Source organism: Bos grunniens, chromosome 12, assembly GCF_055505025.1.
Source record: "Bos grunniens cultivar Pamir isolate PY7600 chromosome 12, Bosgru_T2T1.0, whole genome shotgun sequence".
NCBI classification, from domain to species: Eukaryota; Metazoa; Chordata; class Mammalia; order Artiodactyla; family Bovidae; genus Bos; species Bos grunniens.
In genome coordinates this window covers 32,155,880-32,174,996 of record NC_141176.1, presented here as the reverse complement: position 1 = coordinate 32,174,996, position 19,117 = coordinate 32,155,880, and the positions used below count along the sequence as shown (strand labels likewise).

At 38.7% G+C, this 19,117-nt stretch overlaps 1 protein-coding gene across 39 annotated transcripts in view; it reads left to right on the top strand.

Annotated features, from left to right (window-relative positions):
* PAN3 (poly(A) specific ribonuclease subunit PAN3) overlaps positions 1–19,117 on the top strand; it is a 123,498-nt gene that overhangs the window by 10,516 nt on the left and 93,865 nt on the right. For 33 of the 39 annotated variants that reach the window (XR_015138157.1, XR_015138153.1, XR_015138158.1 and 30 more), the window contains exons 2-4: positions 6,979–7,100; positions 7,831–7,897; positions 9,739–9,809. Coding sequence is in view for 29 of the 39 variants with exons in the window: in XM_086329577.1 (XP_086185703.1) it covers positions 6,979–7,100; positions 7,831–7,897; positions 9,739–9,809 (260 nt within the window). In the remaining 10 variants the exon portion in view is untranslated. Of the gene's footprint in view, positions 1–5,462; positions 6,131–6,978; positions 7,101–7,830; positions 7,898–9,738; positions 9,810–19,117 lie in introns of those variants that run through there. The other 6 variants (XM_086329583.1, XM_086329604.1, XM_086329601.1 and 3 more) reach the window with 2 other exon arrangements.

Here is a 19,117-nt window from a genome sequence, read left to right as displayed (position 1 = left end):
CATCCCTTGGGATAAGGATTGCCAGCACCTGTCTGTGATGTCCTTGTTGGCAGAGGAGAACCACTCAGTATTTTCAGCTGGACTCTTTTTTTGTCTTTAAAACTTGTTCTATGGAAAGCCAGACTTGTTCTGTGGGCTCCAAAATCACTGCAGATGGTGACTGCAACTATGAAATTCAAAGACACTTGCTCCTTGGAAGGAAAGTTATGACCAACCCAGATAGCATATTAAAAAGCAGAGACATTACTCTTCCAACAAAGGTCCGTCTAGTCAAGGCTGTGGTTTTTCCAATAGTCATGTATGGACATGAGATTTGAACTATTAAGAAAGCTGAGCACCAAAGAATTGATGCTTTTGAACTGTGTTGTTGGAGAAGACTCTTGAGAGTCTCTTGGACTGCAAGGAGATCCGACCAGTCCATCCTAAAGGAAATCGGTCCTGAATATTCATTGGAAGGACTGATGTTGAAGCTGAAACTCCAGCACTTTGGCCACCTGATGCGAAGAGCTGACTCATTAGAAAAGACCCTGATGCTGGGAAAGATTGAGGGTGGGAGGAGAAGGAGACGACAGAGGATGAGATAGTTGGATGGCATCACCAACTCAATGGACACGCGTTTGAGTAAACTCCGGAAGTTGGTGATGGACAGGGAGGCCTGGCGTGCTGCAGTCCATGGGGTCGCAAAGAGTCGGACATGACTGAACGACTGAACTGACTGACTGATGTTGGTCATAGCTTTTCTTCCAAGGACCAAGTGTCTTTTAATTTCATGGCTGCAGTCACCATCTGCAGTGATTTTCGGAGCCCCCCAAAATAGTCTCTCACTGTTTCCACTGTTGCCCCATCTATTTCCCATGAAGTGATGGGACTACATGCCATGATCTTAGTTTTCTGAATGTTGAGCATTAAGCCAACTTTTCCATTCTCCTCTTTCACTTTCATCAAGAGGCTTTTGAGTTCCTCTTCACTTTCTGCCACAAGGGTGGTGTTATCTGCATATCTGAGGTTACTGATATTTCTCCCAGCAATCTTGATTCCAGCTTGTGAGTCATCCAGTCTGGCATTTCACATGATGTACTCTGCATATAAATTAAATAAGCAGGGTGACAGTACACAGCCTTGACGTACTCCTGTTGTTCCATGTCCAGTTCTAACTGTTGCTTCTTTACCTTCTACAGATTTCTCAGGAGGCAGGTCAGGTGTTCATATTCCCATCTTTTTAAGAATTGTCCACAGCCTGGCCCTCTCACAGAACAAAGGATTGAGTTGCATACCAAAGGAGTACCAAAGGAGAGCTACATACCGGCCCCTCCCCGCCCAGAGGCAGAGAGGCAGGCTTGCAACATCTAGAGCCGGAAGGCAAGGGGCTGCTACCATTTCAGCCCCAGAGACAGCATCTTCCACCAACAGTGAGCAGGCTTCCAGCTGCTAACCATGTCCTCCTGAGATCCTGGGTGGATAACATCTGCCAGACGGGTTGCAGGTTGAGAGTAGCTCTCCAGAGGAGACACGCAGCACACCCAGGAAACTGAGTAGTCTGGACCCGGGAGGTGATTAAGATGCACAGCCCACCTGGGACAGTGCGCTCGGCAAGCACCTGGTTGCCTGAGCTGCTCAGACCTGGGAACGGCACAAAACGCACGCCCAACTTACAGACACTGAACCAGAAACATGTCTGAGTGTCTCCTGTGGAGGTGTGGGTGAGCAGTGGCCTGCCGCAGGAGCTCTGGGTGTAGCAAACCTGGGTATGGCATAAGCCCTTTGCAGGTCGCCATTATCCCCACCATAGAACCACCAGAACTTACACAGGACTGAGGAAACAGACTCTTGGAGGCCACAGACAAAAACCCTGTGTGCACCAGGACGCAGGAGAAAGGAGCAGTGACCCCCCCAAGGGACTGACCCAGACTTGCCTGTGAGTGTCCACGAGTCTCTGGTGGAGACGTGGGTCAGCAGTGGCTTGCTGCAGGTTTGGGGGCATGAGGGCAGCAGTGTATGCAGGGACCTTTTGAAGGAGGTCGCCATTATCTTCATTGCCTCCACCATAGTTTGGCCCCAGGTCAAGCAACAGGGAGGGAACACAGCCCTGCCCATTAACAGAAAATTGGATTAAGGATTTATTGAACATGTCCCCACCCATCAGAACAAGACCCAGTTTCCCCCTCAGTCAGTCTCTCCCTTCAGGAAGCTTCCATAAGCTTCTTAGCCTTCTCCATCAGAGGGCAGACAGAATGACAACCTCAATCACAGAAAAGTAACCAATTTGATCACATGACCGCATTGAGCTTGTGTAGCTCAATGAAACTATGAACCATACTGTGTAGGGCCTCCCAAGACAGAAAGGTCATGGCGGAGAGTTCTGACAAAACGTCCACTGGAGAAGGGACTGGCAAACCACTTCAGTATTCTTGCCTTGAGAACCCCGTGAACAGTATGGAAAGGCAAAAAGGTATGACACTGAAAGATGAACTCCCCAGGTCAGTAAAGCATCTGCCTACAATGCTGGAGACCCAGGTTCAGTCCCTGGGTTGGGAAGATTTCCTGGAGAAGGAAATGGCAACCCACTCCAGTATTCTTGCCTGGAAAATCCCACGGATGGAGGAGCCTTGTAGGCTACAGTCCGTGAGGTTGCAAAGAGTCGGACACGACCGAGTGACTTAAGTGAGTGAGTGATGCTACTGGAGAAGAATGCAGAAATAGCTCCAGAAAGAATGAAGGGATAGAGCCAAAGCAAAAACAACAGCCAATTGTGGATGTGACGGGTGGTGGAAGTAAATTCCTATGTTGTATAGAGCAATATTGCATAGGAACCTGGAATGTTAGGTCCATGAATCAAGGCAAATTGGGAGTGGTCACACAGGAGGTGGCAAGTGGGAATGTTGACATTTTAGGAATCAGTGAACTAAAATGGACTGGAATGGGTGAATTTAACTCAGATTATATCTACCACTATGGGCAAGAATCACTTAGAAGAAATGGAGTAGCCATCATAGTCAATAAGAGTTCAAAATGCAGTACTTGGATGCAGTCTCAAAAAGAACAGGATGATCTCTGTTCGTTTCCAAGGCAAACCATTCAGTAGCACAGTAATCCAACTCTGTGCCCCGACCAGTAACGCTGAAAAAGCTGAAGTTGAATGGTTCTATGAAGACCTACAAGACCTTCTAGAACTAACACCCCAAAAAGATGTCCTCTTCCTTATAGGGGATTGGAATGCAAAAGTAGGAAGTCAAGAGATACCTGGATTAACAGGCAAATTTGGCGTTGGAGTACAAAATGAAGCAGGGCAAAGGCTAACAGAGTTTTGCCAAGAGAACACACTGGTCATAGTAAACAGCCTCTTCCAACAACACAAGAAAAGACTCTACACACGGACATCACCAGATGGTCAATACTGAAATCAGATCGAGTATTCTTTGCAGCCAAAGATGGAGAAGCTGTATACAGTCAGCAAAAACAAGACCAGGAGCTGACTGCGGCTCAGATCATGAATTCCTTTTTGCCAAATTCGGACTTCATTGAAGAAAGTAGGGAAAACCACTAGACCATTCAGGTATGACTTAAATCAAATCTCTTATGATTATATAGTGGAAGTGAGAAATAGATTCAAGGGGCTAGATCTGATAATCTGAAGAACTGTGGATGGAGGTTCGTGACATTGTACAGGAGACAGTGATCAAGACCATCTCCAAGAAAAATAAATGCAAAAAGGCAAAATGGTTGTCTGATGAGGCCTTAGAAGTAGCTGAGAAAAGAAGAGCTGAGAAAAGAAGCTAAAGGCAAAGGAGAAAAGGAAAGATATACCCATTTGAATGCAGAGTTCCAAAGAATAGCAAGAAGAGATAAGAAAGCGTTCCTCAGTGATCAATGCAAAGAAATAGAGGAAAACAATAGAGTGGGAAAGACTAGAGATCTCTTCAAGAAAATTAGAGATACCAAGGGAACATTTCCTGTAAATGTGGGCTCAATAACCGACAGAAAATGGTATGGACCTAAAAGAAGAAGAAGATATTAAGAAGAGGTGGCAAGAATACACAGAAGAACGATACAAAAAAGATCTTCATGACCCAGATAACCACGATGGTGTGATCACTCACCTAGAGCCATCCTGGAATGCAAAGACAAGTGGGCCTTAGGAAGCATCACTATGAACAAAGCTAGTGGAGGTGATGGAGTTCCAGTTGAGCTATTTCAAATCCTAAAAGATGATGCTGTGGAAGTGCTGCACTCAATATGCCAGCAAATTTGGAAAACTCAGCAGTGGCCACAGGACTGGAAAAGATCTGTTTTCATTCCAATCTCAAAGAAAGGCAATGCCAAAGAATGTTCAAACTACTGCACGATTGCACTCATCTCATATGCTAGCAAAGAAATGCTCAAAATTCTCCAAGCCAGGCTTCAATGGTACGTAAACTGTGAGCTTCCAGATGTTCAAACTGGTTTTAGAAAAGGCAGAGGAACCAGAGATCAAATTGCCAACATCCGCTGGATCATTGAAAAAGCAAGAGAGTTCCAGAAGAACATTTGCTTTATTTTTTTACCCCTTAATTGCAGCACGCCAGTCCTCCCTGTCCATCACCAACTCCTGGAGTTCACTCAAACTCATGTCCGTCGAGTCGGTGATCCCATCCAGCCATCTTATCCTCCGTCGTCCCCTTTTCCTCCTGCCCCTGATCCCTCCCAGCATCAGAGTCTTTTCCAATGAGTCAACTCTTTGCGTGAGGTGGCCAAAGTACTGGAGTTTCAGCTTTAGCGTCATTCCTTCCAAAGAACACCCAGGACTGATCTCCTTTAGAATGGACTGGTTGGATCTCCTTGCAGTCTAAGGGACTCTCAAGAGTCTTCTCCAACACCACAGTTCAAAAGCATCAATTCTCCGGCACTCAGCTTTCTTCACAGTCCAACTCTCACATCCCTACGTGACCACTGGAAAAACCATAGCCTTGACTAGACAGACCTTTGTTGGCAAAGTAATGTCTCTGCTTTTGAATATGCTATCTAGGTTGGTCATAACTTTCCTTCCAAGGAGTAAGTGTCTTTTAATTTCATGGCTGCAGTCACCATCTGCAGTGATTTTGGAGCCCCCCAAAATAAAATCTGACACTGTTTCCACTGTTTCCCCATCTATTTCCCATGAAGTAATGTAACCAGATGCCATGATCTTCGTCTTCTGAATGTTGAGCTTTAAGCCAACTTTTCCACTCTCCTCTTTCACTTTTATCAAGAGGCTTTCTAGTTCCTCTTCACTAAAAAGTAAGCTAAGAGAAGATAAAACACTATTAAGAGAATCATAAAGAAGAGCAAATACATTTTCAGTTCTGTACTGTACTGATGGACATAGGAAGTTTGCATTGTATGTTTACAAGATGAGTCATTTTCTGTCTGTACCTTTATCACTGCTGTCTTAATAGGATACAAAATCTGTAGGTATCATCTGTTTTGCTAACCCTGGACATCAAAATGAAAAGATAATGTGCAAAAGGAATTTATAGTTATTTACAGGTGTGAAGTGGCAGCAATGGGATTGCTTTCCAGTGGCTTAGTGTCAGGGATATGATTGCTTCATAGTAGCCTAGCCTGTGCACTAATTAATGAGTTGTTGTAAAGTTTGTGCAGCATTTCAAATTTTGTATAGTCATGTTCACTGTAGTGTTAGAAATGTTACATTTAAAGAAAAACATCAGATGATAGTTTGATGTGTCACCTATAATAACTTCTCCAATTAGGAGAGAGGCATACTGTATGGTACTGTAATTCTTTGAAAGTAAAGTTATAAAAGTGAGAAAACAAAACATTGTTAATTTTATATTAAGTATCACTTACTTTATGTAAGGATAGACTAATATCTATATCTGCATATAATCTATGCATTCATGACATGCCTTATTTTCATTTTCTTTTGTATCTTTAGTCTGTGTGGTTCACCTGCAGATTTTCTAAATTGTCATAAATCTCCAAACATTTTTACAATATATTTATCGAAAAAAAGTCTGTGTATTCTCTGATCGCTCAGTTGGTAAAGAATCCGCCTTCAATGCAGGAGACCCCGGTTTGATTCCTGGATGGGGAAGATCCTCTGGAGAAGGGATAAGCATTCCAGTATTCTTGGACTTCCCTTGTGGCTCAGCTGGTAAAGAATCCGCCTGTAATGCAGGAGACTTGAGTTTGGTCCCTGGGTTGGGAATATCCCCTGGAGAAGGCAACAGCTATCCACTCCAGTATTCTGGCCTAGAGAATTGCATGTACTGTATAGTCCATGGGGTCGCAAAGAGTTGGATGCAACTGAGCGACTTTCACTTTCATAATTGGGCCCAGGCAGTTCAAACCTGTGTGGTTCAGTGGTCAACTGTACTTACCAAGAAATAGGATCTAAAATGTATTGTTCATCACTTTGTTGATATGTGGTGGCTTATTTTAGTAGTTACAGTGATTCCATATTATTCCACCTTAGAATTGACAGGCAGCTTGTCTGTTGTCTTCAGCTCTGTCCCATTGAAACCACTGTTGAGTTGGTTTCCTGAATAAGTTAATGTGAAACTGCTGGTCTGTTCCATAAGATATGTTATGAGAAACAGTCCTGGGAAACTTGTCCTGTTGAGTATATGAAGATTCACAGAAGAAATTGCAGTAGTTTCCATTCTCCTGTTCTTGCAAGTTAAAGAAAGAAAACTTGATGAGAAAAGTAGGAATAAATGCAAGTGTGGTTTGTTTTCTTCATGTGCTTAGTGGCTCTCAGGTAGCAATATAAAAATAACTGTCTCTGTGGAAGAAGTTATTCAACTTGAGCATTGTTTAACAAGTTTTTAGAGTTGAGCCAGTTTTGTTTGATTCAAGTTATGAACAAGTAAATAAAAACAAGTGTGACAGAGATTTGAGACTTTATTGTAAGTTCCCAAAACTTATTTGGGAACAGAGAAACTACATCAACCTTTTATGCTTTTAAATAATTTAAATACTTGAATTTTCCTTTTCTTTCAGTTCCTGGAATGGATGGAGGTGCTTTAACTGATACGAGTCTCACAGATTCCTATTTCAGCACCAGCTTTATTGGAGTCAATGGATTTGGAAGCCCTGTGGAGACGAAGTATCCTGTGATGCAGGTATTGTTGGTGTGAATTCTCATGGCCCTGGACACTGAGGTGTGTTTTGGGGATGGAGACCTCTAGAGTCTTCCTTTGTCCTCACGTTTGGTGAGTAGGAGGTGGACTTTTAGGAGGTGATGAGGTCAGAGAGGATACAGATAAGCCACCTCCTGTAAGTTGGAAGTCAGGTGAGCTTTCAAGGATGGAGTTGAAGTGTGTAGAGGATGGTTAGAAACAGGCTAGTTTCCCTCCTGTGTGTGTTGTGATTATGGGATGAAGTCCTTTCAGGATTGTGAGACCATAGAGGCTGTGGAGTGTGTTAAGGAAGGGTGGGACATGGTCAGAGAACGGAGACAAGCGTAATTTCATAGCCTCTATCAGGTGTATGAAGGATAATACGTATTGAGAGATAGTAGTTATCGACTCTGTCATTCACATCCCCCAGATGGATACTTACGAAGAAGGAAACTGAGTAGTTATGTGTCTTGCTCAGGCTAGTAAGTTATGGAAGTGCAGTTCAAAATGGTTCTGTGACTTTGGTTTTAAATACCTGGCTAATGAGTAAAATAAGTTTCTGCCTACGTGATTGTAATCCATGCAGCAGCATTATAGGAAGGTGAGAGTGTCACTGACGTGAACAATGGGTTGGAGGGGTAGACGCAAAGAGGGTCAGTCTAAACCTAATCGGTTGACTATTCTTAATTCTGCATTCTTCAGTGATATTATGTATATATATTTTAATTTTCAGAGAATGACCAATAGTAGCAGCTCCCCAAGCCTTCTAAATGACAGTGCCAAGCCATACGCAGGCCACGGTAAGACTCCATCCCTTTTTCTCTCATAGGTATGTGTATTTCTGACTCTAAAAACAATATGTCCACAGTAGAGATTTTGAAAATTATAGATATAAGGAATAAAGTAGAAATGATCTATTATCTTCACACTAAGAGGTAACAAAATTTGGAGATAAACGCACATAAAATAGACTTAAGTATATACATAATAATACTTAAGATCACATTAAATATACTTTTAAATTATAGCGTGAATGTTTCTCAATCATTGTAAATTGAATCCTATTGTTTATTCTCATAATTTACTTTGCTTCTGTTTTTTTTAAAGATTACACTCCAATATTGGACTGTGTGTATGAATCTGTGTTCATATTTTGAGTTATTTCTTTTGGAAACACTGTTATACATGAAATTACTGTTTTAAGATTATGGACGTTTTTAAGACTTTTGATACGGGATTTCCTTTTTGTATCCTAATTCAAAAATAAACATTTCTTCTTTATCTTTCTGTATCCTATTTTAAAAATACATTCAGGAATGTTTTTTTAAAAAGTATGTTACAATTGAGTATTGGTGCAAGCAGTTATTTATAATAATGAGAAGAAGAATTTGCATGTTGATTGTTTCTTGAGATAGATATTTTATGTATGTGTATCAAGCCTCTCACTACTTGGAAATTTCAGCTTTCTTTCACTGTAGGAAAAAGTAGCAATATTTTAATATTGAATTATTAGAAACTGATGTGTAGCATTGTAGTATTTTTGGTGTTTCCATAGAGTTTATATGCTGACTTGGTCCTTTATACTATCAAAGGTAGCATAAAAGACGAATAATACCTATTTTTAAAGAGTTTAAATGTATAATTACATAAAAATCTAGTGTCTTAGGATTTTATTAACTTCTTTCTCTTTGCATTATTAATTATATTAAATTAGTGTTAATTCTAATGAAGGACTAAACCATGAAAATCCAGACACAAGAAGCTGGAGAAATATAGCAGCAGTTTTATGTATTGCATTATAAAGAGATTTAAGTCTCCTTTAAATGAGAAAATTTACTGTATTTTTTAAGGATTTCACAGATAGTTTAATGAGAAACATAAAGAATAACTAAAGCTCAGAAATGAATATAAAAATGTTTGGGTGCATATCATAAATTCCTTTTCAGAAACTCATTTTGATTTGTTAAGTGAGAAACAATTTAGAGATACACTTTTGTTTATAACTTCCGGCCACAGAGTAATGGAACTTTGAACCTTTAAAGTCTTTGAATTTCGTGTTAGTATTTTGAAACATTTAATAGCCCCATCTTTAAAAACTTAATTTGCCTTATCCTTTTAGTATGACTGTCAAAAATGTGGTGATATACTTAACTTTATGGACTACTCTGCAGGGTAGATGGTTTTTAAGGCCTTGATTGTTAAAGTCCAAGCCCTATCTCTCAGTTATGTTTGACTGTTTGACTACCTTCCCCGCCCCCCTCCCCCTTTTGTATTTCTTATGACGTGGTCTCAGGAACACAGGCTACAGGTAGACTTCCTTAATAAACACATTTCTAATAACATGGTTAAGATTATTTTTTTTTTTCTATTTTATTTTTCTTTTGGTTCTGAGCAAATAGTTACATCCTTATCTGTATAGTTGCTGAATAAATGTGCACTGAATATTGGCTGAATCAAGTATCCTCCAGTTTGTGTTTCCTTCCCTCAGAAAATATTTGAACATCTTCTGTGTGTGAGCATTGAGTTTGATATTGTGGAATATGATTTTTATTATTATTTATAAGCATTTGGGTTAAATGTCTATTAGATTTGTAGGTGTCCTGAGTTGCCTGTGTGGAAACTTATGTAACTTACCTTCCAGATCCTCTAACTTCACCTGCTTCATCCTTGTTTAATGACTTTGGTGCCCTCAACATCTCTCAGAGAAGAAAGGTAGGTGCAATGGACACTTATATGAAACTAAATGGAACATAGGGGTGACACGGGGGTGTTGCCGACATAGTGGTCAGTGTTCTCTTAAGTAGGGGAGGACTGGAATGTTCTTCTTGCCTTTTGTTAACCTTTTCCCTTGTTGTATATCTCTTAAAGTAGAATTTTGTTTGCTCTCTGTGTATGATATAGAGACTTTCTATGTGAAGGAATGAAATTCTTCTACTTATTTTTGCTCATTTAAAAAAATCTTAATGCATTCTCTTTGTAAGATAAACATTTAATGTTGTAGTTGCTGTTCTGTGACCCATTGTAGACATGTTAATCATCTTTTTATTTTATTTTCTGACTGCTTTGTCTAAATTTCAAAGATTTCTCCCCTAATCTAAATTTCTCATTAAAAGGCACACTTAATCTTTAGCTTTTCATAACTGGCCCAACTGTTTAAAAACAGTTTAAAATCTCTTCATATTAGAAATTTAATTTTATTTGAAATTGAGGTTGAATAGATTTTGAAGTACCTCTATTAGTTTATTATAGTTTGGTGCCTTTGAGTCTTAATGAGAATCATTATGTTAATAGTAATAATAATCTAGAGGAGGTGGTACTTTTGGTTAGGAATAGCAGCTAAATATTCAGGAGATTGTAAATTTTGGTGGAAATTACTATGAAATTACAACTAATTCAGTTTCCTAAGTAATGGGAGAAAGATTAAAAAGAAAAGAATGTTAATTTTAGAAAACTGGTATAAGCTTAAGGTGCTTTTTAGGAAGTATCTGTTCAAAAGGTAGAATTAAATGAATTTCAAGAAGACTAGATAAATTCAATGAATTTCAAGAAAATGTTCTCTAGACCAAAAAAATATGGGGTCAGGTATAAATTACATCAGTATCCTCATGTACCTATTATTATCTCCATTTTGAAACAGATGAGAATAAGTATGTAATTACAACATGCTTTTAAGAAACATTGAACACAAGCAGACTCATTGGTGATGGTGAGAAGTGACAGTAGATAAAGCCTGTCACTGTAGCAGGAGATAGGAACGGGCTAGGTAGCAGGTACAACCTAGACGTCAAGTTACCTGGAGCTTCTTAGTGTTGGGAAAATTAAAAAGCCCCTAAGTAGTTTTAAGGGTCCCCCCAGTGGCCTTTTTACGTTTTTAAAAATAATAATCAGTTAACTGTGGTGAGTAGCATTTCCGATGAATGAATAAAAAGTAAAAGTAGAATGGCAAATAAATCCTTAAGTGTTCCTAATATGAGGGTTTGGTGGACTGCATCTTAAAGTTAAAATACATGATTTAGAGCTGCTGACATTAATTTTTGAGAAAAGCAGTAAAAATCCCTGGAGATTGAAAAAAAGGAGGTTATAATACCCATTCTCCTAAAATTTATTTTAGTAAAGGGAAATAATGGAAGGAAATGTTACTAGAGAGGTGAAATCTGTATGTGGAGAGATATTAAAATGTATCCAGATGGAAGCAGATTAGTCTAGTGAAGGGAGCATTGGTTGTAATTTTTGAGATCCTGAATCTCTAGCTTTGTGACCTTGGGCCAGCTTCCTACGCTGTAATATTCACATCTGTGAAATGATGAGCATGGCCTGAATAATTGCTGTGGTGTCTTCCATGTCTAAAGTTCAATGACTGGGTGAACTGAAAGGACCTACGTGTCAACATCTACTTAGAAACTCAGGATTCATATGTTATACCTTTGAAGGACCATATTTTATTGCCATTTATATTTGAAATAATATGTAGAGACATAGAGGTTTGTTTAGTTTTTTTCCCCAGTAGTGGACTATATACTTAGCAGTCTATGGGTACACGTTGCATATGTTTTTAAATCGTTAATAGTTGAGAGGGCTTAAGATTCCTTTGTATTAGAAAAACTGTTGGTATGAGACTGTTGCATGCTGTGAAGTAAACACACATGGAGACTGACTGTTCTTTTGTTGTAATTTATAATGTCTGTTTAATGACGTAGTTTAGGGGAAGTAACTCACATTTTTGTAAATATTTAACCATAATTCCAGGTGATCTAAGCAGGCTATCATGATTACTCAGTGACATTTTATTTCATAATGAGATTGGAAAACAGGTGTTTGGGCCATACTTACTACTATTTCATAGTTAGATAAATACTTTTCTGAAAATCTCAGTTGGGCCAATCCCTGGGCTGCAAATGCTAATTTTTGCCTCTGGAATATGTGAATTCTTTGGATCAGGTCAGTCAGGTATTTTTATTGTGAGCAGTCTTACTGTGGGCTATATGGAACATATAAGAAGAATCAACTGATGTTTTTTTCTGCTTTCCTCAAATCTAATTCAAGAGGCAGTGCATGAATCTACTAGAAAAAATTTACAAAGCAATGTATTAATCATTACAAATTTAAATGTGAGGTGATTGCTACATAGCAGAGATTTCTCTAGATCCAGAAGAGTTTGTGGAGAAAAGATGTTTGAGTTGTGGTTTTTGAAGATGAGGAATATGGAGAAGCAAAGAGGCTAAGCAGAAGGTATCGTTTTATTGCAAGTAGAGAGTTGGTATCTTCAGGAAATTTAAAAATTTCTCTTCTATCACAGGTGAACTAAGAGACTATGGCTGAGGGCCTTGTCTCTGTAAGGACTTGTTGAAGTAAAATGTGTGCTGTGAAAAAACAGTACAGAGATTCATAGCTGGGTAAATACCTTTGTTTGGGTGGTTTATTGTTGTTAGATACATGAAGAAGAGCTGTATGCTAAGAATATATGCCTTAGGGCACTGCTGCTCATGGTGTGTCAAGTGACCGCAGCTAGGAAGATAAGTTAAAACATTGAAAGTAAATGTTTAGAAACTTCTGTAACAGTTTGATAATACCACAACATCCAAATATGTCATCATTTTCTAGTAGTTTACGTGTATTTTATGAATAATGTATAGGACCATGATGCATAGGAAATTTTAGTTTTTTTTTTTTTTTTCATGTTCCAATAAAACTTTATTATGGACACTGAAATTTGAATTGCATATAGTTTTCATGTCACAAACGGTCCTTCTTTTGATATTTTTAACAGTATTAAAAAAAAAACAAAACACCAAAATCACTCTTAGGTCACAGGCAAAAACAGGATTTGGCTTGTGGGTTGAAGTGTGCAGTCCCCTGTGCCAATCTTTGGAAGTGCTGAGTGCAGCAGCCAGCACACGGTTCTTGAGCTGATAGTAGGCTCCTACTGTGTGCTTAATACACGTCAGCTTCTATCATCATGGAAGGTGTGGATATGGCAGGAGGCAGCTGTCCACGTGGCTGACTTGCTGCTGAGGGGCAGGCCGTCAGTGGGGGAAGGTGGTCTGCTTTGGAGAAAAAGCAGCTGAGATGGGTTATCAGGAAGTCATGCCTTGGGCTACCACCGGACAGGAGTGGCCAACAGAGTCCTTTAACTGGCCCTTCTCTGCTAAGGGCCCAGAGTATTGGCTTAGCTGCCTAGAATGTGTCCCCCTCCCTGCCCCAGCTCAGAGTGAGGGCCTCCTGTCACACCTCTAGGTGCCCCCACAGAGCCCCCTTCCCCTCTAACACTCCAAGGACCCTGTGCCAGCTCCCTCCTGAGGGCTCAGAGCAGACCTTGCCCCCATGTCAGCGACTGTTGCTGCTGCTAAGTCACGTCAGTCGTGTTTGACTTTCTGCGACCCCATAGACGGCAGCCCACCAGGCTCCCCCGTCCCTGGGATTCTCCAGGCAAGAATACTGGAGTGGGTTGCCATTTTCTTCTCCAATGCATGAAAGTGAAAAGTGAAAGTGAAATTGCTCAGTCCTGTCTGACTCTTCTCGACCCCATGGACTGCAACCTACCAGGCTCCTCCGTCCATGGGATTTTCCAGGCAAGAGTACTAGAGTGGGTTGCCATTGCCTTCTCCGAGGAAATTTTAAAAACATGATCCTTCACAACTGATATTTGAGAAGCACTGATTTTTTTTTTTTTTTAATTTTCTACATTATGAACATATAAATACGAAAAGTACCATTACTTGAAAATGTATACAGTTATTATTGGCCAGGAGTGATGGCAGAAGAAATTGAATTATGGGTGTATGCTCAGTGGGAGAGATAACCCCCCAAAACACGAGCTGGAATTTTGTTGAAAATGGGAGGTAATATATTAGACATCAGTGCATGAGGAAACTGTAACAACAAGGTAGATAGATCAAGCTGAGAATTGGTATGATAGAAAAGGACCTGAGAACCACTGTGAATCACAAATGTGATCTGGACAGCAGTAAAATTTTCTGTCAGAAATCCTCAGGGACAGTCTCTTTAAAATAAAGTTTGATGTAAAGAATACAGATATTTGTAAATGACGTGATGACATCTGCTGACTATTCTTGCTAAGCCGTGTGACCACCGATGATTGAGATAAAAGTTCCTGCAGAATTTGTGTCTGGCAATTTTGGCTTCCTGCTGTATAACACTCATGGTACTTTGCCCTCTTTTTTAGTCATCTAGTCATTTTTGTATTTAGCTTTCTTCCCTTCCCAAATTAAAGCAAAAAGGCTCTGGTGCTTGTCATTTACATTTCTTTTGTTTTAATTGTACTTTAGTACGACATTTCAGTCAATGTGCAGCTTTTACCTGGGCATTTGTATTTTATTGACATTTCTAGTAGTGGGATAACAGTTGCACTTTTTAAGTTTTTTAGATTTTAACACCAAGTTAAATTCTGTGGGACAGAGACTTGTGAATATCATGTTTATTTCTTCTGTTCCTGATTGTAAAGCTCTTTGTTAGGATGAGGGAGGCAGGATCAGAGGAGGCCTGGGTATCTGCTCCTGGCTTATTTGTGAGGAGAGGAGGCTGGGTTGGGCCTAGGCTGGGGTTGGCCTTGCTCCGGATGATTCCCCCGATCTCAGTGTGGAGCCTCCTCCCCACTGTTCTCAATTTCAAGAGCATCTTTCCCTCTGTTCATCATCTCTGTTACAAAGTTTTCTGAGATGTGTATTTTATGATTTCTGATTACTTTGACGTTTAAAAGTTTTTGTGTACATTTCTGTTCTAATGTTCTTCAAAAGGTGACTTTTATGTTGCATACTTTTACATAGGGAACCGAACAGGACTAACAAACTGGCAAGAGCTAAAATGAATTTGGAGAAATCTATAGGATTGTGGCATAGACAATCTGGGATGTAAATCCTTCCTTAATCCTTCAGATGGTTAGACTCATTGAACACAAAACCGAGTATTGGTCTTGGGCGGGGCGGGTTAGGGGGGAGGATGAGGAGAAAATGGAGAAGACATCAAAAAATAAATCTTAATGGGTATCACAATACAAAGCATCACCTGTGAAACCATTTTTAAGCATTTAATATATTCTCAGATGTTGTTTTACTTAGTATTTAGATTTCCAGGTGAGCCATATCGGGATCTTTTCCCCATGAATGTTGTACAGGAATGTTCCTATGGAAAATTGTGTTCAGAATTCCAAATTAACACTCTGAGCTATTCTGTTATGGAGTCGACTGATCCTCTGTTCACCTCCTCTTGCTATCCTGTGGAAATGTGCTCAAGTTTTAGACTTAGGGATATGTATGGTATACTTGTTGGAGTTCAGAGGAGCATCCTGGTTCCTGTTTGTAGCTTGCTCAGAGCTCATGGTGAGTTTTTATTTTTCTCTAAGAGCAAACTGTTAGAAATAGTAATAATTCAGTAGCGTTGAACAATGGTCAAGGTTTAATGGAAGTTGTATGCCGGGCAGTTTGAATTGAATCCCCTAATCTACACTGATTGGGTCTTTAAACTTACTTAAACCTTTTTGTGTCTTCATTTGCAAAATGAGAAAAATATTATACTTAATACCTGGTTTGTTGAGTTGTTATGAGGACTAAATGAGAAATGCCCCATAAACGGTAGCTATTATTGGTAAAACTTGATGTTAGCCAAACCTTTCTAGTCTTGTTTGGGAATTGTTTACTGTTATTAAATGAGTCGCTGCTCACGCTAGATCAGACTGTGTTAGTTACCCTTTGGAAAGGCCTTCTCTTATAGTTGCTCTGAGAACATTCATCTTTAAAATATTCAGATCCCTCCTCCTCCAACATTTGAATTTTTGACTCCTCACATAACCGTTAGCTTCTCAAACATATCTGTCAAATTTGGTGAAAGTACATCTGGGAGTTTCTCAGTGAATCCTTGGCAGACAGAAACTTAATTTTATTTATGTTGACAGTGGTTTTCTATATCTGTTTCAGGTAATATGGTAATTCTTTTATAAAATTAAATGTTTTATAATTTCATTATCTCATTTAGTCACCCCAGCAGTTCTTTGAGAGACATTGTTTTTTCCATTTCACAGATTGGAAAATGGGAGATTTAGAGAAATCAGGTAATTTACTTGGACTACTATAGATAATATTTAGTTACATTCAGAGAAAAACAAAAATCTCTTTAGGGCAAAATAAGCACTGAGTCTTCTATAAGGAAAAATGAAGTAGTGGAGAGAGACCACTGGTAACACGCAGAGGAGGATATTATAACATTGATTGACCTATACCTGTCTATTTTTTGATTTACGTGATTATCTCAGTGTCAGTTTTTTACAGTTTTTTGTATTTCTAGGGAATAATACAAAATCAAGCTTTTAATAATTGATAGATAACTTTTCAGAAATGCTGCACAAATTTGTATTTCTACTCATGGGTGCTGATTTTTCAGTAGCCTTGAAAACAGATGTAGAAATCTTTCATTGTCATTTTATAGTCAAAAGCCCCTCACTGTTAACATTTGATTGCATTGATTGATTAACTGTTGAGCTTCTCCTTTATGCTTTTTGACCTTGGATTTTTGTGTGTGTGTCCTTTGCTTATTTTGGACTCCCCCCGTGGCTCACACGGTAAAGTGTCTGCCTACAATGTGATAGATCTGGGTTCAATCCCTGGGTCGGGAAGATCTCCTGGAGGAGGAAATGGCAACTGACTCCAGTATTCTCACATGGAAAATCCCATGGATGGAAGAGCCTGGTAGGCTACAGTCCATGGGGTTGCAAAGAGTTGGACAGGACTGAGCGACTTCACTTTCACTTTTCATTTTCAACTTGCTTTTCTGTTGGGCTGTCCTTCTTAAATTTGTTGTAAACTCTTTATTAGGTACTTAAGCATTTATGCTCTTAGTTCTGAAATGTCATACTTAATGTTATTAAGTACATTAAAAAAGAATGAAACCTTAAGCTCATTTTTGTTAAAATAAAACCTGTCTGATGAATATTGAAAGGATTGTCATTGTTTTTATGGAATGTGAATCCACTAACATTTTTATTGCTAAAGACCTATAGTATTCAGCTTCCCTTAGCAAACAGTTACATTTTCTGTCTTACCTGCATATGAATCCTCAGACTTATATGTGCCATTCATCCTATTGTTTAACCCCAATTAGTCTATTCTTTCTTAAAATGATGGATTGGATTAGAAACTTGTTTATAAATATGATAGTTCCTGTCGAAAATGACTCAACTTTGAGTTAACTTTCTTTCCCTCATAAATCAAGAGTCATCCAGGATAAACTTCTAGAATTGTGTTTAGATAGAGGTATGCCTTGGATAAAGCAGAATAAATTGGTTGTAGCAAGCTAGGAGTTCAGCCACATATTTTCTGAACTTTATTTTAATTAATGCTTCTGTACAGTGACAGCTTGCTTTTGTTAAGAGTTTTCAAAATTGATGATTTCAAGGGAATTTTGTTCTATTGATTTTTAAAAAAATCTTACGTGAGTTTTTGTTTTGGAGGCTTTTTTTTTTGTAAGATGTGTCTGGTTGGTTGGTGTTTATCTTACTACTGTATTTAAACACTGAAGCAGCATGGCTTTTGTATGCAGTATTTAATGCTGTTGTTGCTGCTGCTCAGGTGCTAAGTTGTGTCCAACTCTTTGGGACCCCATGGACTGCAGGCTTCCCTGTCCTTCACCATCTCCCGGAGTTTGCTCAAACTCATGTCCGATGTTTTTGATGATAATCATTATTTAGCTTTAGCTTTTGGGATTTTGAGTTGATTCTTACCTAATAATGACAGTTTAGTAAAACCATGCTGCATTTGCTACTGCATTTGGAAACTAGTGGATCATTCTGAGATATTCTAGTTGGCTTCTTGACACTCTACTCTGGGCATTGTATTTACGAAGCATTGTAGCTGATGCTAAGAGCTTGGCACTACTGATGGTTCATCCCTGTTTTCTTAGGAAGTAGGGGTCAGGAATAAATGAGTAAAGATCAGTTTAGAATTCTCATGCACAAACATGCTAGCCTAATTTTAAAGCTGAATTTAACCAAAACTATGTAAGTTTACTTTATGTAACTCTACTTAATTCTCAAGATTTGTTTTCCTTGTGTTTTGAAAGTGGGGAAGGTAGAGTGGCTTAATAAAGTCTCTGCAACTCAAAATCCCCATCCATGCCAATTAGATTCAAAGAAAGATTAATTTAGGAATTTGGTCATTTTAGGAGTAGCTAGAATAATGTTAATATTGTAATGTTTACATTATGTTATAATGTTAAGGAATATTATAGAATGTAGAATAAGTTTTTTTGGATTGAGGCAGAATACCATAGTTGAGTACAAGCTCTGCAGCTTGACCTTAGGACCTTATGTTAGTTTTGAGATTATAGGCAAATTATTTTAGCCTCTTCTAAACCCTCCTTCTCATCTCTAAAGTTGGTATTATAATAGTGCCTATCTCACAGGATTTTGAATATTACATAATATTAACGCTGTGAAGTGCTTACCACAGAGCATTGTGCTTATCAGATGGTAGTTGTTTTAGTCTATGCTGCTTATAGTCTTGCAGTTTAGAAACATCTGTTTATCTGTTTCTCAGTGTTGGATTACTTTTGATTAACCACTACTTAAAGTTCAGTCATGGTAAAGGGCCTTGCTAAAGATGTTCTGCTTCATTTCAAGATTGAATTTAAGTAAGGGGACACATAAATCAAAAGGGAACCTTTTGCTCATAAGCAAATAGGCATTTTAGGATGATGATTGCTTTTGATAAGAGACTAAAGTTGTTATAAAAATTTTTATGGTCATTACAGGTGATAGTTTATTGTAGAAATAACTTTAAAACAACATTACTCACACTTAAAAGTTTTAACAACATTGGCATGGTATTTTATTTCTCTACATCTTGTTTTCTGGTTCTATTCTAAAGCAAAAGAATAAAAGAAGTTGTAGTTTGGTGTTCCCAGATCTTTAGAGATTGAATGTGGTCTTAACAACTGATCTCATTTTTGGTGGCATAAAACTACATTTTAACATTGAATTTTAAAAACAGAAGTAATGACTGCTTTTAAGCTTT